This window comes from Neomonachus schauinslandi, chromosome 6, assembly GCF_002201575.2.
Source record: "Neomonachus schauinslandi chromosome 6, ASM220157v2, whole genome shotgun sequence".
NCBI classification, from domain to species: Eukaryota; Metazoa; Chordata; class Mammalia; order Carnivora; family Phocidae; genus Neomonachus; species Neomonachus schauinslandi.
Window position 1 is genome coordinate 53,893,910 of NC_058408.1, and position 26,357 is coordinate 53,920,266.

At 40.2% G+C, this 26,357-nt stretch overlaps 1 protein-coding gene across 4 annotated transcripts in view; it reads right to left on the reverse strand.

Annotated features, from left to right (window-relative positions):
* The window catches only part of DNM3 (dynamin 3), a 576,371-nt gene that overhangs the window by 1,065 nt on the left and 548,949 nt on the right, over positions 1 to 26,357 (reverse strand). For 3 of the 4 annotated variants that reach the window (XM_021682630.1, XM_021682632.1, XM_021682629.1), the window contains one exon: positions 8,342 to 8,411. The exons of the other annotated variant lie outside the window; for it this stretch is intronic. In XM_021682630.1, coding sequence (XP_021538305.1) covers positions 8,342 to 8,411 — 70 coding nt within the window. Of the gene's footprint in view, positions 1 to 8,341; positions 8,412 to 26,357 lie in introns of those variants that run through there. 4 annotated transcript variants of the gene reach the window in all.

Below are 26,357 nucleotides of genomic sequence, written 5' to 3' on the forward strand. Positions count from 1 at the left end.
AACCCATAGAGCACGGTGAGGTTAGCTCAGTACCCTGCTCCCTGTGGGACGTCTTTTTTGGCTATTCATCCAGGTGTCCGACAACACACTCACTTCCATCTTACTCTTATAACACTTCAGAGAGTGGAGCAATGAAGTCCACCAAAAACAAAAACAAAAACAAACTTCTTTTTCATCTTCTAAGAGATGTTAATGGAGCCAAATTGACGGCGCTATTTCTGAGCACTGGTGAAAAATCTTACCTTCCCTGAAGTCCGAGACCAATTTTTCTTTGGTCCAATTTAAGCTGGCTATGCTAAGGGGGCCTCTCATCCATTTAAATGATGAAGAACTTGTTTTTGGTAACCTTTCAACTGCGGGGGGTCTGCAAGCCTTTAGCTTTAGAGATCCAGGTAATGGGTATCCCTGGTGTTTTCATGAAGAAAGTATAATTAAATTCCCGTCAGGCTCAATGAGATTTATCACCTGCCCAGCAAACAGAAGCTATTTTGGAGTTCTGAAGGGGCTTTAGAACACTTTAATTACCTCAGCAGGGTGGGGAGGTGAGCCATTAACGTGAACAGCGAGTCCACGGTGCTGAAGAGACATTCTGTGGGCATATGCCAAAGCATTTTCCCGTTTGAGCTCGTTTGGTGTTCTAATCCAGAAACAGGATCAGAAACTCTATGTCTTAGAATATATTTCACCTGACAGCTAGAACGTTTGCTTCAAACATCAGAGTGACATTTATTCCCTCAGGCAGCTCCTTCCTTTTCCTCTTCACTCTCCTGCACCAACTTTCCTCTCACTGCCAAAAAAGCATCGTTGAGGATGACACCATGCAGTGGCTCAGAGATAGTTCTAGCATGGATCTTGGCGGTTTGAGTTTTCACTATTTCTTTTCCAGAACTTTCTACATTACTTACACAATGCCAAAGTGCCTGAAGGCAAGTGCTAAAAATATTTGGGCTTTTCACATGAAGAGCAGCTATAACTATACCTCATACTGTTGCTGCCTCTAACTTGGAAGACTGAGTTGAAATGCTGAGTAGGTTTTGCACATACATAAAATCTGCTAACACATTTTAAAGTTCAGAATGCTACTATTCCCCATACAAGCAAATCTACCTAATCAAGATTCTAATTTCAGGTTATACCTTCTTAAGTTTTCTGAAAAATAGCTTCAAAGAATTGTTTGGCCAGAACAGGAAGGGAAGGAAGCAGGAAAAGCTGTGTATGGAACACGGGGATTATTCACACATAAAAGACTCAATTATCAATAAGAATGATGGATTACCCACATTCTCTTGGTTCTACCTCAATGCTGCGATCTGTTCTTATGGTGAAATTCCTCTAGCAGGGTCCCTGGGAAGGTCTTATGACTTTTTTTCTTTTCTGTTACAATCTCACAAAACATTCTCTGCTTGCTTTCTTTGCCCATCATTTAGATAACTTAGTATCTCACATCAGCAGGTGAGCCTGAAGGCTTGGGAAAGTGAGACAGGAATGGCAATAAGGCTAGGCATTCCTTTCTATTTTTGTTGGTAATCTTTAAACTTTAAATCAGTCTGGATCCATTCCTTTACAGGAATATAAGGGGTAATGGAATTAATTTAAAGGCGCTCTTCTTTGGAGAGCGAGAGAGAAAAGGTCGTGTGGAAAATTATCTGCGCCCTCCACAAGGCTTTTACTAAGACTCATTGCATGTATGTCTCCCTTCCTCTGTGCTCTTCCTCCTCAGGTCTAGTACACTGCTGTAACACCAGCATGGTAGTCCAGGAAGCCTGTCCCAAGTTGGGTGCTCTGGTTGCCCTTACATTTGATTTTATCACCTGACTGGGTAACAGTGACAGTCTGGTCTGGACTAATCTTGCTCGAAGCCTTTTCTCTCTCACCTAAAGCCCCCGAAGCAGTGTTTCCTCACAACACTAGACCTGTAAGGTGCTTTATGAACAAAGCATGGACGGTCAAATAAGTCTGAGAAACATGTAGACACTGGCCCTTCCTTAGAGATTCACAATGCAATCTGATATCAAAGCTTCTATAATGTCTTCCAGTAAAGAAACATTTAATTTTTAATCATCATTTCCCAAGTGTATTTCGTCAAGAAACCCATGGTATATGTATGTGCAAAACCGACTAAAATCTCATGGAATGAACTTCGGGAAACTCTGGATTAAGACTGTCATTTTAGCCAACATCTCTTGCGTGTATTCTAATTATTAGGCTGCCACAGTGGGAAAGAACACCAGCAAAGGGTTTTCATGGTGGCAATGCCAGGTATGTGCTGGAGTACTAAGAAGGAGGGTCTGAGAACCATCCAATCTAAACCCCGGATACATTTCTCAATCTGAAATTTAAAGATTCCAGCAGAAAAACAAGAATCTTGACAACTGAGAAGATACTTACACTGATGTCAGAACTATTTTAAATATACAAATGGTAATTTGCCAAATAGTTACCAAATAAGTAGTTTGCCAAATAAGGTCCTTTGGCTTGGGTGATCTCCATTAGAAACTAGTCTGAATAAAGAATCACGCAGTAGAACTCATACACACGTGCATACACACACACACACACCACACAACACAAGTGTACAGCATGGTTCTCATCCTGTCTCTTCTAGTAAAAACCTTCCTTTGAAGGCATTAATGGCTCTACTCATGGAAGATGTACAGATATGAAAAAGAAATTACAAGAGGAAAGCATGAATTAATACATACAACAGTCTTTGCAATTCATCTTTTCCCAATGAATGTATCCTGAACACAGAGGGAAAGTAAACCAACATTATTCTCCTCCCATTCCCTTCTTGTCTTCTGTTTTTGGATGGATGGCTCAATCTGGGACTACGTACATTGATAAGGGACCTATCATCAAAACTCGGTAAGTCTTTGTGTTCTGGAAACTGAGGACAAGGATGTGTGTAAGTTACTGTTTAGCATTCTACTCTTCCATTTTCTTAATATTAGGCAAAGTAAAGGGTTAACTTCTTCCCTTGATGCCCAATGAGTAAATAATGAAGGCCAACTGTTGAGTCAAGAGCTCGATTACTTTCTGTAAGAAACGCCTTCTGTGGACCTAACATTTGGGCAGAGTGTTCTTCCTCCTTCTGCTTCCCAGGGTTTTTCATGAACACTTCCTCTTCAATAGCAAAGTAAGACGGTACCTCTTAGCTGTCACACTGCACCCTCCAACTGTCTAAAGCTTGTGCCCTTTTTAAACCTAGTCCAACACTGAGTTTGAATCAGAAATAAAATGTCTCCCACTCTCCTGCCTTTGCTTTGTCCAATTTGCTCCCTTTAAAAATCTTGTCAATAATAAAAAAAAAAAATTAAAGAGAAAAATAAATAAAAATCTTGTCCTCCCCCAAATTAATGCAGTAATGCCAAATGCTATTATTCCCCATTTTGGTAATTCTAGGCCAATTTGATCAAAAGAGTTATAAGTATTCAGAAGTCTCAGATCTTACTGACATGCATAGATACAACTCAAATATATTATACAAGAACGAGGAAGGGGGGAGTCCTTCAAATGTTAGCATTTATTTCAGGTTCAGAAATACAGCTTCACATTTTCACAATAGGTACATGTGACCTTCAAGAATGATACAGGTTTGAGGAACTTGCTTCAAAAATTCCATTCACAGAGTCCATCCATATATCAGCATTAAGAAATCCTGAAAGTGTCAAGGAGACAGTGGAAAGTATTCTGGCTCAAATTAATTAAAGAATCAACAGAGAAGGTAAGAAATTTGCTTCTACACACCGCTTCATAAAAAAGCAAAAGGGTATTTTGATTCAGAAAAGGGAGAAAAAAGAAACAGACGAGCGAGCAACACAAAGGCTGCACACATGAAATTAAACATGAATCAAGTCGTGGTGAAATTTCTGGAGGAATCATTGTTTTTTAATCAAACTGGTAACAGACAGTGCAAGAGGTTGACAGAGTAATTTTTCTCATATTTTTCAAAAACATTACACAATGAGCAAAGTTTAAGGAATTCAAAGGGTAAAAATTTAGAAGAAACGAATGCCTCGAGCTGAGCCATGTGTGAAACCCCAGACCAGAGAGGTGAGAAGTCCCACCAGTATACCAGTATGAACAGGTCTTAAGACAAACAGGAGACTCTTCCTTGAGTTTCCTCTCTCTCGCTCTCACACATATACGCATTCTTACACATATATACAACTAGCAATGCATATACTACACATGCTTCAAAATATCCTGCAAGGTTCACAATACAGAACACCACACGATTTTAAGCATACCAACGAGACAGGATGACTTAAGAGTATCTAGGAGACACACTGGAACTTTTAAGAAAGGAGTGAGTGATCTAGTGAACTAGTCATTGTTTCTCTACAGTCATCTAGCTTTATTCACTTTAAACTCTGAGCTCACAGCTAGCAGTCCTTTTGGTGAAACAGATCTAAAACTCAGCTTGAGTCTCACACCTTCTCTCCTTTGACTGGATTCCTCAGGTCAGAGACCTACTATGTAGGTTTTATCCTCAATGTTAAGGAAATTACTGTCAATTTCAAATACTTATCTTGTTTACCAAATGAGAAATGTTTACCTGAAACAAGGGATGGATGACCTATCTCTGAGGTATTAAGTAACTTCTTCCCTGCATTTTTAGCAAATTTACTCAGAAAAGTCCACTCTTTGTATTATATTGCTGTATCCCTCCACTTTATTTTTTTGACATTTACTATGGAGAAAAAAATGACTATGTAGACCAATTGAAGCTTTTTAAGATTCAACTCAGCAATCCAAGAATCATTTATAATTCCAATCAGAGTTCTTAAAAGTGGGTTACCAGATCTTACACTCTATTTGGCAAAGGTCATTTCTTCTTAGATAGCAGTGCTGTGGACTTAGGTACAAATGTCTGTGGATGTTACTCTATTGTGTTGTCACGGTAATTCTGAGCGTTGTGCCCGTCCTGGAAAAAATTTTGTAGACCTCATGTATGTTATCATTGTTCTATGAACCACCGTTACCGTGTATTATAGCAGACCCTCCAGAGTGAGCTCTTGAATTAACACAGTTTAAAAAATATATTCATACCCACACACACAAAGCACATGTATACATAAATATTTACACCCATACATAGCATATATACACAATGCACATACAATCACACTCATGCTTGTGGTGTTTTAACAAGGGCTTTTAAACCTACCTACCCAAAGGGGCACAGAACACGGGCACTTACAGAAATGAATTTACCATGTATATACCGTATACACAGAGACACATGCACTGAAAATATGTTTGTACACAGAAAACGTCAACATTGATCACATACTGGTATTAGGTCCCATTTCATATTTGAGAATTATGGCTACAGTCTATACTAAAAAGTCATAAAATTAATCTATATGACTACGTTTAAATTCTAAGTTTAGAAGGCTTACAGTTATATCACAGGAACTGGTTTAATTATAATGTTTTGGAACAGAACGAATCTGTATCTGAACAAGTAGGCAATGTGCTAATAAACAGACCCTACTGCTCCTCTGTGTTATAAAAGACAGCTAAACGCAACTTTCAGAAGAGTAATCTTGGTAGGTGACTTCTGGAAATGCAATGTATCTGTTCTAAATCAACACTATTTCAATAATCTGTCCACAACTGAGTAAACAGTTATTCCAATTAGTCAAGAAGCATGCAAGATTTAGCATGTGACAATTAACAAACACATACAGTTAATTTTTCCAAATCCTAAAAATACCATATGTTTTATTTTATTTTGCTAGACATCTATTGTGTAGACAACATCAGAGCAATCAGTTAGGAGGAAGCTACACAAAAGATGAGAGGTGGTATGGGAAACTCTTAGAAAGCTCATGAAGCTACATTCCCACCTTAAGGCCTGGCACGAACAACACACTTCACACCCATCTTAGAGCTTCCGACTTCATTCACCTTGAGAGCTCCTTTCAGCAGGATGCAAACCCTTTGGGAAATGGTATTAATGCTAATCATAGTACTGCAGCAAACTGAAAGTATTCTCCAACATGACTTCTGGAATTCCAGGGGAGGCTGGGTTCTGTTAGAAATAACTGAGAAGAAGTAAGAGAACAAAAATGTGCCTACCAACAGAGACAACTGGCACAGTGAAACTGTAGGATTATAATCCAAGAGCAAAAGCCAAAGACGACAAATGCCATTGTTTATGACTACATAAGATCAGTGGAAAGAAAGTTGGAAAAACATCTCCAATTTTCTTTGACATGATTTGTGCTGATCTAAGAACACACCAGTGGTTATCCACAATATTTTCCTTTAACAGAAGGAAATTTTTGAAATACAGCAAAATGCAAAACCACATTTAGCACAAAGCCAAACCCTGAAGTATATAATCCGTTAGCTGCCTATTTTAGAGAATTCAAAGGAAGAAGCAAAGGGAATCCTAAAAAGAGGGAATTTTATGAGAAGATCTCTGTAGATAATTTTGTTTTACTATGGACATTTACGTAACACATTTCCATTTAGCTGCAGCACTATTTTAAACACACATTATGTATCTTGCACATCTGTTCCATTCATAAAGAGTTAAGGTTTTTTTTCAAATGAGGGGGAAAAAAGTTGTGAGAAGATTTAGGGTGGTGATTTAGGGTGGTGTTCTTTATACGATCACTTGTAACTTAAAAGTTGAAATGTTCTTTTTGTAAATCTCGTAGTCTCTGATTGTTGCCTATTATAAGTGAGCTAGCTGCAGAGTAACTTCAATGCCATTCAACTTGGCAAGTTCTCTTTTTAATAATGGTTGGAAGTTTTTACTTCATACTTTATGGGTGTCTGCTTTGGGTATAAAGTACACAGGAAATTAAAGTTAAGTTAACATACAAATCATGTTTGCTGCTTTCAAAGGGAGACATTTCAGTTGGTGAAATCTGATTTACTTCTGTGGAATATGAAATGGTGTCATGGGACGCCACTATTCAGTGAGGACTTGCTGTCTGGGAACAGTTAGCAGACAAAATTCCACTTGGCTTCTGGCTGTTTCCTACATGCTAATCATCTGGTCCTACGTCGTCTACAACTCAGCCTCAGGACTGAACTATTAACCCCCAGGCTAAACCGATTTTGTAAATTTTTGCAATGTTAGCATTTGCCAAGTTGCTTTAGATCTCAATGTCTTAATTCCATTTTTTGGAATGACCTGTGCAGAGGTTGTGAAGTTGCACAGCTGTAAACGTGTGAGCTCCTGCTCTTAAACCATGGCATCTCTTACGAAACGACTTTTATTTTCATTCCGGGGCCCCCTTTAAAAACGGTTATCCCAGAGTAAGGCTCAAGATGTATTAAGAAAGCCTAGAATGGATGGAAAGTTACGTTAAACTGGTTTTAAAGGTAGGATGAATTCTTACCCGAGGGAATTACAAATTAGCTTGGAAAGAGAGAAAAAGTTTTGCTCCAACCAAATAAATAAATAAACTGGAGTTAGTGTCAAAGTGTAGTTAGCCATGCTCTAAGACTGGATCAGTTTGAAACATTAAATATTTTCCATGTCAGCCTTCACTGTAACCTAGAAGGAGGTGAATATATATGTGAATAAAGAAATTACATATTTCCAGACACTTCTAGAGATGTGATATTTTGCTTCTTCCTTGAACTCTGAAACTCACTAGCCAAATCTCCTGACTGACTACCAGAAAATTAAGCTTTGATTCGCTGTTGAATATGCTTCTAGCATGAAGCAAAACACATTGGGATGAGGAGAAGCTCTGTAGAGCAAGCAATACATTAACTTTTCCTTTGCAAACTACCTTGTGCTTCTGGAAAAGTTTTATTCTTAAGGAATCCTAATTTAAAAAAAAATCACTTCCTAGCAGTCCTATGAAATAAAGAGGAAGGATAGAGGACCTAAATAGGTAATTCTAGAGTAGGAGGAAACGGTAATAATAGACAACATAATTTTTGTCAGCCAAAACAGAATGTGGGAAAATAAATACACGTATGGCTTGGCTTAGGTCTAAGCCCACCATCTCACAGCTCTTAAGAATTATACTTAATGGGCTACCTGGTGGGTAACCTGGGAACTTGTCCAAAGCAATTTCAAACATATGCCAGGGTAGGCAAACGGTCTCCAAAATATAGGGCTGCTATACAAACCTACCCTTGGTCAGTACAACATATAAGAAAGCTTCGAAGGGTCAGCAGTTTTCAAGAGTCAAACTCCAAAGGTTTGATACACCATGAGCGACGAAGATGAGTGATGAATGCATTAGTAAAACTGGTTACTTGCCTACTGATGTCCACACATGCGACTACTCATGATTTACTGATCAAATATGTTGCTTTCGCATAATTCATTAGTAATTAATTGCCATGCCAGACACTTCATTTAGTCTAACAGGGAGGATTCTAGTGGACGGATTATAGTGGGACGAGTTGGTGATGGGGGTGGTCTCCGGCTAGAAAGAGAGAAAGAGAAAGGTAAAGAAACAAGTAGAATCTCTAGCAGAAGGTCGTCCCAAAGACACTGGGAAAGAGCCAGCACACACATGCCCATGCACAGACAGGCTAGCAGCGGTGGCTGCCATCTGTAATGATTTTAACACTGTCACCTTTCAGGCATCCGGCATTTTGAGACAAAAACGAAGTATTTTGTCATATGCAAATCTTTCTCAAAACAGAAGCTGCCCTCCCAATACTAAACAAACAAACAAAAAATCAAATCATTTAAAAGCCATCTGAAATGTACTGCACATTTCTCAGCCACCAGAGAACGGTTACATAGAGTGAAATGTGTTATGTTATGCCTGCCCCAGGCACTTATTAGGTCTATTAGGCCTCAGAGAATGATGGTCTTTGAATGTTTATTTCCCCTTATATAATATTCTTCCTCTTTTTTTCTTACTGTCAGAATATTATCACTTCTCATTGCCTTCAGCAGTAGCTTTCTCCAATTTGTTCTACATTTTACTTCTAATTTGCAGGGCACTAGAAAACCAGAGAATCTGGATTTTAGAGTCCTCTACAATAAGTGTAAGCAGGCTCAGGAGGAGGGCTGCTCGCTTTCTGGTTGGTCATATTTCTGAGAGCTGAGATGGCCGAATACACAAACTCCAGAAAATGAAATATTACTGTACATGAGAATCTCAACACCACCAAGTAGTGCTCTTTATGTCCTGAACCCCTACATTTATTTCCTAAAAGTATTAGGAACTTTGTGTGTGTGTGTGTGTACCTGATTTCATATGCAGTTTCTTGGGGAGTAATTTTTATAACCAACAAAATTCAAAAATTCTACAAATCGTAAACTTTCTTTTTGATAAAACTCTCCCTTTGACTATTTCAGAATGGTCCCTTTTGGAAGTATAGTCATGTCGTGGAATTTTTTTCTGTATTGGAAACAGTAACAGGATTAAATCAAATGTCCCTTCTCAGGTATGAAGAAGTGAAGATAGAAAAATTAAGGAAAACAGTTATGAAATGTTAAAAAATCACAAAGCTATAAAAAGGAAAAATCAATGAGAAAGAGGTCTTGTTGATTAATGGTACAAATCCTGGCCACTTAGGCACAAACTCACAGACACTAGCAGAGTTCCTTTGGCCCCTGCCGCTGAAAAATGTCCAAGAGGCTTTAGAGGAAAGGTTTCCTTGGGGAGGTGCATTCCAATTTAACCTCTTATGCTAGGCTCATTATTAGGTGGGCACTCAAAGTCTTAAAGTCTAACTAGACATAATTTAGAGGCGCAGTGACCAAACTAAACCATCAATACTAGTTGTTTAATATGAGTAAACAAATAAGTCCTCCTTTTGCAGAAAGGCCACTGACTACTGTGGCCATCCGAAATGTTTTAGCTAGTCTCTGCTGCGAAAAATCCTCTCTTCATTCCTCTTTACTTGTGACCATGCAAAAGCACTGCCTTTCCATAGCATACTGCTCATTTTCATTTAAAATGGCCATATTTGGGGCACCTGGGTGGCTCAGTCGTTAAGCGTCTGCCTTCAGCTCCGAAAGGATCCTGGGGTCCTGGGATCGAGCCCTGCATCGGGCTCCCTGCTCAGCGGGGAGCCTGCTTCTCCCTCTCCCTCTGCCCTTCCCCCCCTGCTTGTGCTCTCTCTTTCTCTCTCTAAAATAAATAAAATCTTTAAAAAATTAATAAAATAAAATGGCCATATTTATTTAGCTTATGTCCTGAATCTTGAAGCTGCATCTTCTTCTCCTTTGTTGTGACGTTTCTAGAGGCCAGAGGTCACACCCACTTAACTTGTCTCATGCTGCCCTTAGCGTGATGTTACATGCAATTAGGTTCTCAGTGCTGTTCTGTTCATCTGCTAGATAAGTGCTATCCATCCTTCAAGACTCATGTCCGTGAAGTCTTCCCTTCCCCCTATCTTCATACAGCTGCTTCAAAAGCATCTCAACATACTTCTATTACAACCATCACACTGAATCCTAATTAGGTGTATATGTTTATCTCCACTGATGAGAAATGGGCTGTGTCTTACTCATCTTCCTATTCTTGCAGTGTGTGCTTATCATTCAGCCACTGAACAACTGAACACTGACAACTGAATAAATTAAAGTTATTCCTAGAAGTAAGAAGCAACTTATAAATGCTTATGATATTCACTGATCTTTACATTACATAAAGGTATTTGTTAGGAAATCATTGCTGTTGCAGAAAAAAAAAAAAAAAGCTACAGTGACATGTAAGATTTTGACCCTTGGAAATGTTACCTATAACATATTTGCTCAATTTTTTAATAGATGTTTGAAGTAAATATTAAATAACAGGCCCCCTGTCCTCAGCGAGTTTGATAAATAGTCACATAACCCACAGAACTGTATTCTTAGCAACTAAGCAGTTATGGGTCGGTGGGGAGAAGCAGGCCAGAATTTGAACTCGAAGGAAGGAAACTCTACCAGAAGATTTAATATTGGGTTGGATTTTTTTTTTTTAAGTGGATCTTAAACTACAAATTCAGTGAAAGGCAGGATACAACATGGCATGGTGGGTTGGAAATTGTTTCATGCATACATGATAGCTTAGACCAAGGATTGTAGCCACTAGAGAAAGGAATACAAACAAGTTCTCTGCTGATCCTTTTGTTCTTGGCTTAAATGTCATTCTTCAGTCCTTCCTGACCATCCTATAGTTTCCAACAACCCCGCCCCCAAACACTTCATGATATTTGTGTATTTCATAGCACTTAACCCTGTTTATGTATTTATTTACTAGATTATTGCCTATGTCCCCCGATAGATTCCTAAAGAGCAGAAACCACATATTCTGTATTTATTATATGTATTTAGCATTTAGTATAATGTGATTAGAAGGCAGTGAATAAGTATTTATTAAATAATGGACAAATGAGTGACTGAAAAGTGCCTAAACAGAGATGCTTGGCCAGGTTAGAATACAGGCCAGATCAAAGGGAATAGATCCAATGGGACCAGGAATATATTTGAGGTATTTATCAGAGGCTATTATTGAGGCAGTGAGTTTACACAGAAAGAGTACTAGATCAAAAGTCAAAGATGTGGATGCCTCCACCGCCAATTAGAACAGTCACTCACCATCTGAGGTTCTCAAAGACTCGGGTTCCCCATCACAAGCATTGGAGATTCAGACTAGATGATCTATAATACACCTTCTAGTTATGCATGGCATACATAATTTATTGAGCATCTACTATGTGGACTGCATTATGCTGCATGATTTTTAAAAACTCAGAATCTATTCAGAGTGGAAGATGAATGGGACAGACAAGTATGCAAGTGGTTTTTACTACTGTATCCCATTTTAACTGGAAAAAATGGCAAAATTTTGTAATTCAGACTCTAAGAATATATTCTAGGAAGCTTGAAAATACAATGTGGTCAAAGCAGGAGCAAATATGATTTTAACTGCAACATATTAAACTTGAAGACATAAGAGAATGGTTATATAATGAGGTTATAAGAAACCAGAAACCAAGTGATGAGGATGGAAGGGAGGAGCTCAATGGAGAGAATGGAGAGATTTAAATGTTCTGATGACACAGTTGCTTCTCATTAACCTCCTCCCCAGTTTTGGACCATGCTGATGGAACTAGAAAAGGACAATGGTAATGCGCAAGTGCAGAAAGAAAGCAAGGCAGGAGACTATGGGAATGCAACTTTCTACTCTGTGCTAGGACTTTTGTCTGTCTTGTTCACCACCATCTCTCAAAACTAGCATGATCCTGGGCTCACAGCATGCTTTTTGTTTTGAGAGAGAGAGAGAGAAAGAGAGAGAGGGAAGTTGGGAGCACACTAGCTGGGGGAGGGGTAGAGAGAGAGAGGGAGGGAAAGAATCTTTTTTTTTTTTAAAGATTTTATTTATTTATTTATTTGACAGAGAGAGACACAGCGAGAGAGGGAACACAAGCAGGGGGAGTGGGAGAGGGAGAAGCAGGCTTTCCACTGAGCAGGGAGCCCAATGCGGGGCTCAGTCCCAGGGCCCTGGGATCATGACCTGAGCCGAAGGCAGATGCTTAACTGATTGAGCGACCCAGGCGCCCTGAGGGAGGGAGACAATCTTAAGCAGACTCCCGGCTGAAGGGGGAGCCCGATGAGGGGCTGGATCTCATGACCTGAGCCAAAATCAAGAGTTGGATGCTCAACCTACTGACCCATGAAGGTGTCCCTCATGGCATGCTTTTTATTTTATTTTATTTTTTTAAAGATTTTATTTATTTATTTGACAGAGAGAGACATAGCAAGAGGGAACACAAGCAGGGGGAATAGGAGAGGGAGAAGCAGGCTTCCCTGAGGAGCAGGGAGCCCGATGTGGGGCTCCATCCCAGGACCCCGGGATCATGACCTGAGCCAAAGGCAGACGCTTAACGACTGAGCCACCCAGGCGCCCTGGCATGCTTTTTAAATAAAGAATTGGGAGAGCGGTGCCTGGGTGGCTCAGTCGGTTAAGCCTCCAACTCTTGATTTCCTGCTCAGCGGGGAGTCTGTTTTGTTTCTCTCCCTCTGCCTCTCCCCCTGCTCAAGCATGTGAGCACTCTGTCTCTCTAAAATAAACAAAGAAATCTTAAAATAAAGAAATCGGGAGAATCTATCCATTAGGAGCTCTTTAAAAGTGTCCCTTAGCAGGGGCGGCTGGGTGACTCAGTCAGTTAAGTGAATGATTCTTGATTTTGGCCCAGGTCATGATCTCAGGGTCATGATATCAAGCCCCACGTTGGTGCCATGCTGGGCATGGAGTCTGCTTAAGATTCTCTCTGTCCTTCTCCCTCTGCTCCCCCCCGACTTGCTCTCGCGCTCTCTCTCTCTAAAAAAAATAAATAAATAGGCACCACACACCTGCATGGTGAATGAATGACGGAAAGAATGAAAGACAAAATTGCTATCATTGTCCTCTCAAAATAATTATGACGTCTTTAAAATATGCCCAGTTTCAGGTTAAAGTAACCCATATATGTGCTCAGTAATTAAAAATCCTGAACGATCCCCCCTCCCCACCCTTCTGGAAAAAATAAGCATCATTTCATTTCTAAAACAATAAAACTCTACTAGAAAGCAATTCAGGAAGAGCATTAAGTTGTTCAGTGTGATTTTCTTAATAAGCAATGCTGTTTGCCAACTTCAACACCAGAAATACATTTAAGGTTTACTGTTAGAGTTCATTTCATTGGTCTAGTTCCTAACCATTCAAAGAGTTTCCAAAGACATTCACCTCATAAGACAGTTTGTTTTGGGCAAAGTTATTTGTTTTGTACCAAATTTTCCTCAGTTGCTTTGTTTAGTGATGGGCTTCATTAAGGAACCCATTATATTGAAATGGAGCATCTTGCATCACTTAGTGTTTATTGAAACACTATGCTGTGTGTGGGCGGTTTATGGTTATGATAGAAGAGCCATGTTTCTGCTTCCAAATCAAAGGAGAGATGTAATACTTGTAGTTGCTTTCATAGCTGCAGGGATGAGCATTTTACAGTCTTTTGGACAATGACAATTTTTTCAAGAAAGTCCAATGCTCACACAGGGTGGGTGGCATTGAAGGGGAGGAATGGGCTTTGCTGATAAGAGAGAGGAATGCATTACTTGTCTTACTGTCTCTTTCAATTGTCTTCGAAGAACAGAAGAACTAAAATTTCATCTGCTCTGCTTTGGGTTAGTTGGTTCTGAGTGTTCACGGTGTGAGGCCAATCTTAGGGGTTGAGAATATATATATATATATGAGAGAGAGAGAATATATAGAGAATTCTTTGGGGTCAATTGCTTGCAGGGTGCATCAGCATGTGGGGAGGTCGTGAAAACTGCCATTCCTCTGGTTTCTTTTTTTCTTTTTTTTTTTTTTAAAGATTTTATTTATTTGACAGAAAGAGACACAGCGAGAGAGGGAACACAAGCAGGGGGAGTGGGAGAGGGAGAAGCAGGCTTCCCGCAGAGCAGGGAGCCCGATGCGGGGCTCGATCCCAGGACCCCGGGATCATGACCTGAGCCGAAGGCAGACGCTTAACGACTGAGCCACCCAGGCGCCCATTCCTCTGGTTTCTTGCTGCCAGGTAGCATAACACTGTTGAAATGGTTGCTCTTTCTGCCCCTGCCCTCACTTCTTGTCAGGAAGCGGGAATTATGAGACTGGTAAATGTGTGAGCCAGACTGGGTCTGTGTAGCACAGTCTCCTTCCTTTTCTCTGTTGACACCAAGATTTCGTGACTCCCAGTCCAGGATTCTTTCTATTGGACAGTTACATTCACACGTTCTGGAGCAACGGTTCCCAAATTGGACCATGCATCAGAATTCCCTGGTGGGCTTGTTAAAACTCAGATTGCCAGGCACCACACAGAGTTTCTAATAGGGTGAGACATTTCTAGCAAGTTCCCAGATGCTGCTGATGCTGCGGGTCCTGGGACCATGCTTTGAAAACCATTGTTCTAAGGCATAATAAGTGATTTTCATCTTGCTTTATTAGCAGTTCAATTCATTTGCCAGATATAGTGCAAGCAAAAAGAGAAAGTACTGGGAGAAAAATCTCAAGAAGAAGGAAGAAATGGTTGTAGAAATACTTTGATGCATTTGGGAATTAGACTTAAGTATGGGTCAGATCAGTTTTAGGTTTATTTCGTAAAGACCAAGATACTATACTACAGTAGTGTTCTTGTTAATCATCACCAGAAAAATAACTACTTGCTCAGGGAAGCTTGTATTTGCTCATGAAGATGGCAGTAAGTATAGAAAGGAAGCATCTATACACATGCATTCCAAGTACTCATCTTTGGAGAGGGTGTGACTGAAGTCCAACCTAATTAGCTAGGTGAACCCCTCCCCCCCAACAAAAAAGAAAAGAAAACCCTCAAAAAAGATAAAGTTGAACACATCTAGAGGAATGATATCTGCCTACCAGGGTAGTATTTGCATAAAAAAGGATATTCAATAGGCTTCTCTTATACCGCACGTTCTACTTAGTAAATATAATTGAGGCTTTAAAATACATCTGTCTCAAAAATTTAATTTACATATCATTATATATTACATGTAATTACATTTAGGATGATGGGAGAGTTATATATCCCAGGTTTCTAGAAGCCACAAGGATCTGATAGCAACTTGCCCAACTTGTTTATCTTATTGATGAAATAGGTAAAAAAAAAATTTTTTTTTAAATGAAGGGTTTTGTGTACTGAACCACAAGAAGTAAGGCTACAGCTAGCAAATTTCTTAGAAAACAGAACAAACTAAAACAAAGAACAAAAAACTACAACAAAACAAAAAACTGCTTCTGAGTTTTCTAAAATCATAAAGAGCATCTGCGCAGTGGGCTGTGCTGGACACGTTTTTAAAGCAGCCCTGGGCGAGAATGATTCTGGTGGCATCACTAAGCTGGGCTGGGGGGTTGCCCAGCGAACGTCCCCCTCGGGAACTGTAATGCCTTGTTTCTCCACGATCCTCTTGAATTACTTAATCCTCGTCTCATTTTTCAAGTTCAAGGCATGTATGTATAGTTCATCATCTGAATGACATTATAAACTTCCTATGAATCCAGATTATTCCTCAGCCTGCTTATAGTCTTCCACAGTGGAGGGGCAGTGGATGGGCAGTGTTCCCCCATCCGGTGGCTCAGTGTGCAAGAATGCAAACGCCTGAGGACAAATCAGGAGCACACCTCCAGGTGAAATGGAAGGGCAACTCACTCTGATCCAGGACTTTCTCTTGCAAATGTCTGCGCTATCAGATAATCAGATACAGCATTTTAAACAGGTTGTGCTTGTGCTTTGCTTCTTATTTTGAGCATTTATTAATACGACAGATTTTACATATCTACAAGCTAAGAGGCTAAGTTTTAAAAAATGCTACAGCGGTCAGGATATTGTCCACATGGAAGATAATAGTTTGTAATTTATTATTAAAAATACTATAGGCTGCTCTCCAGCATATTTTTGGCCTTTTCAGCTTGAGTAACAAAAGGAGCCAATACTGTCCAAGAACAGTTTACAGTAGATGTTGGAAAGAACATAGGACTTGGAGTCCACTTAAAAGGCTCTAAAGAATTCTCTAATATGATTCGTGCTACATTTAGAGCCAGCATTTCTTTCCCCTGTGAAAACGAACCCATGATTTTGTAACATATGTCACTGGGAAAGTATGAATCAATTGATAGAATCTGAAGTAAAAACATAAGGGGAAAAATAGTCCATAATTGTTATTCGATGATACAAACATCTAATATCCTGTATAAATTAGTCTCTGAGCAAAATGGTAATATAACCTCCTTTGCCACATTTTCTTTACATAATCTTAAATATCTGGCTTGGATTCATTCAGGGGGATGGTACAGATACACCCACTTCCGTGGCTGCGGCAAAAAGGCAGCCTGCAGGATGATTTGTCCATATTAACTCTGCTCGGTTTGTGATGTGTAAAAAAGAATTTTATAATAGCATTCAGCCAGGCAAGCTTCTCAGGAGACTAGAACAAGAGAGAAAGTGTTTGCGTTTAAATTGTTTCTTCAAGTACACTAAGTATTGGGCTAATTCCAAAATAAGTTTTGATTAAGCGCTGCACATCAACTCATTTTGTATTCTTTCATTCCTTCAGTAAGCCCTGTTTATGTGCTATGTGCTGGATTGAGTCAGATGTACAGAGACGTGATCGCTGCCCAGGAGTTTCTCCTGGAGATGGGGAGAGAGACAAGTACACTGTGCCGACAGTGGGAGACGTGGTATTCAGCTTCAGGGGCCCCTGGAGTCTTAGCCTGGGACAGGAAGGGTTAGGAGGACTTGGTGGGTTAGAAGGACTTCCAGAAAACAAGGGAAGTTGAGGGGACTGGCAGTCCAGAAACAGGAACTAGTATGTGTGAAGGAAAGAAAGCTAGAAAAAGTACTGTCCGTTTGAGAAACCAAGTGTTGTCTGGTTCTTTATCACACATGTCAAAATTATGTGTTTTGCTCTGAGTCCTAATTCATAAAACAGATAACTTATAGGGTTTGGGGTTATACTAAAATAGGATTCCTAAAAAGCACTACTTTTGAGATTTTTTAAAATGTGGTAGCCTCTGTACTGTATCACTGACAACAGATAAGCTGGGTGGGTGGAGGGAAAGACGAAAAGATACGCAAAGCGGCAGAAGGTAAGAGGAATACAGTGGTGAGAAAATTGTATAGAGAGAAAGAATGTGGCTTGAAAAGAGCTTTAAGTGCACATGGCTACTGAACGAAGTTAGGCAGTGTCCCTTCCAACGATTTTTTTCCCCATTTCTCTCCCTTTCTCTCTCTCTCTTTTCTCCCTTCCTCCCTCCCTGCTCTCTCTCCCTCTCTCTTTTGAGAAATCCCCAAAGAGATCTCCAAGAACTTACATGATGTAGAAACCTAGTCCCATTGATGTTGCTGGGGCACAACTATTTCTAACCCTCTTCATCTTCTTCTGTCCTCTTCTCCCTGCCCTTCCCCTCATTCCTACCCCAGGCACCAGGGGAAGGGGCTGGCCAACGCCGCCATTTGGGGGAAGGAGGAGAGGTTGGGAAGGAGGTGCTAAGAATCAGCTACTGGGAGAGGCAAACGTCCACTTCTGAGATGCACATTCCTCTGTCATCTCAAGTCAGTGAGAAGAGGAAAAAGAAGCAAGGACGGGGAGGAAAAAGGCAACACTTTGAATCTCTATATAGAACTGTAACATTCATTTCTGGTTTGGAAAGACAGAAAAGACTTTTCGTCCCTCTCTGATAGACAGCAGGAACCTTGCAAGCATGAGTATCTGACGTGGGGCTTCACCTCATACAGGGCAAATATGGAACTAGAAATACTGATGGAAAAGTTAACTTTCCAATTCTTTTTATTTTAGTAACAACAACAACAACAAAAAAAAACCAGAGCACGAGGAATTTGAAGACGTAGAGAAGATTTATGTTGCACCAATGTTTCACATCACCTGATCGTGATACCTGGTAAATTCAAAGGCCCGTTTTTAAATGTACCACGTGACATTTTTCTGGTCACTTACTTCTATCCGTCCAAGTGGCAAAAATGGAGACAAAGAGTTACCGTTTACTAATTACAATCCCAGTGATTAAAAAAGAAAAAATCCAGCAGGAGGAGCTCTAACCTGCCTTAGAGCTCAAATTTTAAAAACAAAACTGTTGAAAGCAAACAGAGGCAAACAGAGAGGCGGTTGTGCCCTACAAGCTGCCATGTCAGTGAACAAACATGTGACTAAGTCCCATTAAATGCTCCGCACGCAGCCGGGGGATGATACTGGCAGGGGCTGAAGGGCCACCATCGGCCCCCTTGCATGAGTCTCCTTGTTCTGATGCAGCGAACCTGGGCTTGGATCTGTGGTGTCTGTCTGTTCTTACAAAAGAGGGAGCAAAAGGCCGATTTCTCGGCAAGTCTAGAAGTCAGTCTTTTCCTCTCAAAGTGTCCTACTGTTTCTACACGAGACTCTGACACTCCCTCAAACACAGCATTTAAAAATGGAATTTTTATCAGTGGTGGACGGTACTAGAAACACTCCCAAATGTTCCATCGCCTTCACTCAGTGGCTTGATGGGCGCTTTTTTAAAATGAGGGAAATGCCAGGTTTGTAAAAATTGGTGCTAAAAGGGCAAGGAATCATATGTCCCCTGGGCCATGTAAAGAGTCTGCAGAAAGAATTACAGCTTTCTAACACACACACACACACACACACACACACACACATCAACTGGAACACAAGAATTTACTCAGGAAAACAGTGAGAAATATATGAATTTAACAGTTATAGGATTTGGGGGGTAAGCCTTTCCATTTTGGACAGTGTTGTGGGAGTGGGACGGACGAGTGGGCATACAGGATGGTCAGAATTACTTAACCTGAAGGAAACTTTCAACCAATCCCTTTTAATCTATTGCCAATAAGAAGTCAAACTTTTTGTTTTACACCTTAATGGTATGCCCACATTTTAAATTTTTATACAAGCTTCTACAGAAACTTTAACTAGACCAATTCAGACCAAAAATCACTAAATAAAGCTAGTCTAGACGGAAAAATCTATGAAAACCATATGTCTTTTAGGCATCTGTCTTACAAAAACGGCCATCATCCTGGAGAAATAGTTCACAAGATACGCTTTTAGGAAAACTCTGCTGTAATGACCGTGGGGGGCTGTGCTTGAGAAGGCGGCTTGCCTAGGACAAAGTCACGCCAAAATGCTGACCAGTGAAAGGCTCCCATCTCTGCATACGTCTCTCTGTAAACATCACTGAAAGGGCAGGCAAAGGCAGGGATAATTTATACTTCCATTATCTTAGAAGGGATCAAAAAAGTTTTGTTCCTCCACACTCCTACAGAATGTTAGACCAAGGGATCTCAAAGCCACCCTGTTCTCACTCACAGAAGACTGTTTTGGATAATGTTGAACGTGGATGAGGCCAAAGAACCAGAACATTTTCTTCTGATTATTCCCTCATCCTGCTGGCCTGCCAAACACAGCGAGAAGGCAGGTGTCCAACATAAGTAACTAAAGGAAGACCGTCCTGTATAATTGGATGGAGGGCCCATCTGAGAGACCAGGGGACTCAGGACTGGGGCCCAAAGCAAGAGTGCACTGAGAATGCAGCAAAGGGAAATGTTCTCAAACCTTGCTTTTCCGACTTTATATTGCTCCCTGAACTGGAAACACTGCTACCTTCATTATTCTGGCTATGTATTTTTACCTTTTTTACCTCTCAAAATGCACATTTAATGCCTGGTGATGGGTATTAAAGAGGGCACGTACTGCATGGAGCACTGGGTGTTATACGCAAACAATGAATCACGGAACACTACATCAAAAACTAACGATGTAATGTATGGTGATTAACATAACATAATAAAAAAATTTTATTCATATAAAATAATAGCACATCATTTACAAATAAAAAATGAAATACTCTTGATTATAAAGACAAAAAAAAGAGGTAGCATGAAATCCACAGGAAAAAAAAATAGAAAAGTAGACTTTAATGGTCAAAAATCACAACATTTTAACTGAAAGCTGAACAGTCTATGGAGATTATGGAAGTATTTGTAAGTTGTAAAGACTCCCTGTGACCCTCGAGAATATTTTCTTCTTGCTCAGCAGGGAAGGGGACTTTGGAAGAACACAGCAACACTGGCTATTGGCATGAATACCCCATAGTGTTGTGCCGTCACCTAGAGGGCTGGGGATGCACAATATATGTCGAATAGCTACATGTGGAGAAGAGGTCCTGGGGTGGAGGAGACGAGGATAGTATAGAAGAAGGAAATTTACAAGATGTAGTCAATCATACACCAAAGTTTTAAGCACAGGGAAAAACACCATTTCAACATGTTTATTCAAAGATACTGTGCTTTAAAACGAGTTTTCAATATACTTAGTTTTCAAGTAGTAAGATGGTGATGGGGTAATTTAGAGTGTTTGAAATATTAAAACAAATCGAGCAATCATATCAACATCCCTCACCACAGACCCCTAAATTGAACTATAGGGCATTTAAGTAAGTTAAAGTCTGATGACGAGTCACAGGGATTTCTGTGGCCCATTAATTTCAGTCCTGAATGCTTCAATACTACTGTTGTCAAGCTAAAACGACAAGTTTGCTTTCTTTCAAATAATATGTGTAGCCTGGATTTTATTTTGACTTTAGACCCAGATATGTGGAGGGAAATTACCGCAGTGGTTTATCTAGTTAACACTTTTACTAATGTTTCCTTAATTTTCCACCCCAAGAGGCAATAATTAAGGTAGAATTTGCCTCACATGAAGTTTTATTATTTTAGTTATTAAAATATTTTCCAACACTACCAAGAAGCAAAAAGAAATTCTAGTTGTTTTAAAAATAAGTAGACGTCTTCCTCAGGTTTTATAGCTTTTCCTCTGTGAATGGTGGTCTAAATGTGGAGCAGCGTATAGACTTTCTGGCAAAGTCCCTTGAGTGTGATGCTAAGGGTAGATTTATTTGAGGGAAAAATTTCATTCACTCTTAAAACTGGCTTTGAGAACAATCCTAATATAAACTTAAAAAAAAATACACACGGTACAGAATATATCGTACATAAATATCTGCTCCCCAGTGAAATAATTTCATTTTAGACTTTCTGGGCTGCAAAACACCTTTGAAAGCCTTTCTCATCTACCCTCCTAAGAGGTCTCATTCTAGATCAATGGGATATACACTGACCAAGATAAATGTAGAAAATGCTGCCTCATGGAAATCTGAAACCAAAAACAGGTAATATTTACATGGTGGCAGCGACTGGTATATTTGATTGTAAAATAAAATAATTTCCCAGATCATATTCAAAACCACCCGAGACCTTCTCCTCACACTTCTCACTTCCTCTTGGTTCTCGAAACTGCCACAGAATTTTGGGGTCTCTCGTGTGGCGGTGTATCTAGTTTGTGCTTATCCAGGCCTTCATGTCTTTCTCCCTTTCCGTTGGCTCCTCAGCCCTTCCACAAGAAAGGCAGGGATGGAATGGAGCTTATTTCTAAATTTTATATTAACTTGCACACTTCCTGGGTTCCCAGTATTTACACCGCGTTTAAACTAATCCCAGTGGGGGGAAATGTCGACCCTATGAAGATATGGAACTCTCCTTGTATCTGAGCAACTGAAGTCAAGATGGCCCAGCCTTGCCGCTGACGATGAGTAAAGGAGAATTTTGCTATCTGCCATTTTGATTGACCATTTTTTTCTGATCCTCGGATGTTAAGTGTTCTTTCTACAGTTCATATGAGCTGATAATTTTGGCTGGGACACAAGAATGGACATGTCCTAGTGTTTATGAGAATCGTTACAAAAATAATTCCAGAAATTAGAGCACTTGCTATTTGTGGTTTTGCCTATCATGTGGCTCTGATGCCTGGAAGGAAAAGAAAGTACCACGCCAGGATGAGGCTGCCTGAGTACCTTGTGGTTTCAGACTTTGCCCCAGGTAGGAATTCTTCTAGTTTTGATCAGAGTCGCCATTGACCTAAGCTTTCATCTAAATACAGGTAATGTGGCGTCAATACACCTGCAGATTCTCTCAAACCCAATGCCCTTCCAACGCCACCCCCCTTCCCCCACACTTAAAAATACTGGCCAGACCAGAAGTGTAATATTCTTTTGGCAAAAAGCATTAAGTAAGCCAGATGGATTTCATTTGGCAACTAAAGGGTGTAAATATGTGTTTAGATTCAGAGGTTCCCCCAGACAATGGTTACAATATGTTGGCTCAAGCAAGCTACAGGATTTCAATGTTGGGCATTTAAAAATTCTATGTTCAGGCAGCAATAAAGTTATGAGAAGCAGACAAAAGCCATCCATCCCTCAGCTAAATCCTCCTCTCCTTTCTCATATTGCTGGAGGTAAGCGTTTAGGGCACGTTCTGAGCGAAATATGCAGCATTTACAATTTCATGTTTAATTTCCTGGCTGTTTATCGGCCGAAGCAACTCCAGTAAGCTAAATTTCACTTCTACTCTTTCACAGTAGCTGCTAAGTCAGAGGGAAAGAAGAAGCGCCCAGCAGCTCCTTCTCCGAGCATGCTGCTTGGATAGAATTTAGAGGTGAAAGAGCCACGAATCATGTTGTGCTATGAATCTCTGAAGTCACTGAAAAACATGCCCTCTAACCGTGACTGCCTGCCTGTGAAGGTTTTCCCTGTAAAATCCTTCTTTTCTTACAGCGAAGGAGACAAAGGGGGGCAGCGAGGAAAGAGAAGGACTAGCTTGCGTCTCTCTGTCTGCTTACACTGGGCGGGATTCGATTCTCTTTGCTTTTCCTTTTTGAGCTGACATCAACTTGTAAATAGGACCATTCAGCAGATTCCAACTGGTGACAGTTTGCTGCTGACTGGCCACAGGAAGAATAATAATCATTTACTGTGCATTTTTCACTGGTCAGTGGCTCCCGTGCCAGTCTCCTGTCTTGGCTGTCTTCCTCCATCAATCAGGTGAGACCCAGGGCAGGGCTGGGTATCCTGAAATTCAGAAAGGCTTTCCCTGCAATGGCCGAAGCTTAGCAATTTAGAACCCCAGAGAGAACAATGACAGAGCTATTTGCTATTATTTGTCATGGGATGTGGAAGCAATTGTATTTGGTTAACTCACCGCCAGTTACCACTGGGCTAACAGTGGCATATTGTATTTACTGCTGCCTGCCACCTGTCAGCATTTATGTTGCTTGTACTTTGTCTCCTGTAGATCCTTTCTTATTTTCCTTTCTCTTCTATCCTCCTACAGCCTCGGGTATTTGGAAAGGGAAGATAAGGGACACGCTGAAAACAGAAAGGCAATCTGAAGTCTACCTTGACGCATCTGCAAAAGTCCCAAATTCTGACTTTCAGAACACTTGCAGTTCTGTTCCTGGGCCTCCCCTAAGCAGACTGCCAGTCATTCCGTACTGTGGCAGGATGAAGATGTTTGTGTAAAGTAGACTCAGGTTCGCTAGACCCAAGAAGGAAACCACCAGACTAATTTTACCTTCACTTAAACCGGATTGAAACCAAGACTGAAGAATGAAAAACCTTGTCATTAACCATCGATTCACCTCAGTGAAATATTATGTTACAACCAGAATCATTGTGGAATTCGAATGATTTTGATGGGATGTTTAACCGAGGGGCTTAAATTAAATTGAATATTTTCTTTAGTGAACAGTTTCTGGCCAAATTTCTATTTTCATTGAAATATATGAAGCATCATATTTTCAACTCATGTTGAACCTGCAGCAAATTATTAATTACATTTGGGATTTCAGTAACAAATGTTATAACACAGCAGCCTCACGAAATGCCTTAAATGCTAAGAATCAGAAAGAACACCACCTTCCATTCTTGGCATTTAGACTTAAAAAAAAATTCTTTGCTTGACTTTTAAATCCAGTTGCTAAAAATAAAAACTGTTTCCCTGAAAAATCAGAATACCTAATCATAAATTTATTTGTTTTTTAAAGAGGAAAGGCAGTGAGGAAAATAAACTCATGGCTGAAATCAGAAATCACAAGACGAGTTCATCATATGTCCAAATGACACTCAGTTGCTAAAGGAAGTCACACGTTTAGAGGGCTCTTGAGGAGGGAGTAAGTCAGGATGTTTGCAGGACATGATTTCGGGAGAATCAGACACACAGGCTAGTCACAGAAGTCGCTTAATTGTCCGTGTACCCTGAACCCATGACTTCAAGACTCAGCAGCTTCATCCTTCATGGCACCAAACCTTCATGTGAGGGATGCAAAGACACACTTTTAAGAATCGTGGGTTTGTCTTTACTCAAAATTTGGGGGACTGGCTGAAAAAAAACAAAACAAAACAAGGAGACCTTATCCCTCAGTGAAAGGGATTCTGTGTTAACTGTCAACTAGATCAACATATAAAATATGTAAAAGAGATATAACACAGCAGTGTATCAAGGTCAAACATCTAAAACAAGATTCCATTGTAAAGAGAACCAAATGGCTTTTACCTTCTTAAAGAGCCCACGAGTGCACCAATTATCTCTTTATGTAGAGAGATTTCTGTATCTTTTGCCATGGTTGGTTCAGCAGTAAATGACTGAGAATGTGGGACTGTGATGAGACTCTCAAAGAGTGCCATGTAACGTCGGGGAAAATGAATATGCCACGGAACGGGTGTAAGTGGGAAACCCTGTGATAATCTCGATGATGCTCCAGGGCTGTCCACGCAGTGAGGGATGTCAGCTTTGCTATGGGGCTCACCAGAGAGGCGATAATGGAGCATTTCTTGGTTTCCATCTTGTGTCTCTGTCATGTGGATGGCTGGAGTGAAAGCCAAATCCTCGCCTATGATTCAGTTTTGCCATTTTTAAAAGACACCATCAGACTTGGTGACAAGGCTGGTTAAAAAAAGTACTTCAGTTTTTCAATATTTTTTTTTAAATAGAGGATTGAGTGATGAGGTAAATGAAGTTTGCTTTTCCTTGGATAGAGACCCTTCCTCCCACCGTTATCCCCTTTTGACCGTTGCAAAATAGCTTAGTCCAAGGAAAGGGGAGAAGACAAATGAGTCAAATAATGCCAGAATCAGCTGTTGCCAGGAAAAACACACTCTGATTCAGTTAATTTGTTCTGTTAATGTCAAAGGCTGTGATTCCCAATTAACTAATTTTAAGAAGCCGTAACCGAAAATAGCTACATCAGCCCTAAAGTTAATATTTGATGAAGATTAGGATCTTCAAGTAAGAAGAACAGGGCCCCCAAAGAGGTGATCATGTCTGCTTAAGATCACCTTGCTGAACAGGAACACAACCGGCTGGGATTTTCAAACTGGGTTTTAGCCCCTTCAGAGAAGTTGAGTGGAGTGGGAGGGCAGGGGGCAAGCCAAAGATTCTGGCAATAGAAAATGTTCCACAAATCAGATTTGCATACACTCAACTTACTAATGGCAGAAGCATCCCTACTGGTGAGTCTCTCTGGGATAGAGATGCTCCCCTAGATCAGGTGGAACTAATTAGAACAGGCATGTAGTTTGCAGGATTTCCAGCTCTCTCACTGAAAGGCTCCATGCGCAGAAACCAGAACAGCTTGAGCAGCTGAGAAAAGCTGGGCCAAAAATGACTCCACCCACCCCTCTCCTTCCTCTTCCTTTACATTGGAATGGAAAGATAGAATAATAATAAATAAATAAATAAATAAATAAATAAATAAATAAATAAAAAAACCCCAGAACGCTCATGGTTTCTGTCCAATTGCAAGTGCTTTCATTACATTTGAATAGGGTTAAAATAAAGGCATACAAGTTCTTAAACGTCAAAATCCTAACTTGCTAATGAAGTCGCAAATTATCCGGAAGAAAATTATGTACAGGCACATGCCGAATGGCAGAATATTTTGCCTCTGAAAGTTGTTACTGCCTTTGTAATATTAAAGCCCAACAGGGAGTCGGTGGGACACGGCTTGTACTGTCTTGTCACGTTATGAGTTTCTGGTTTCA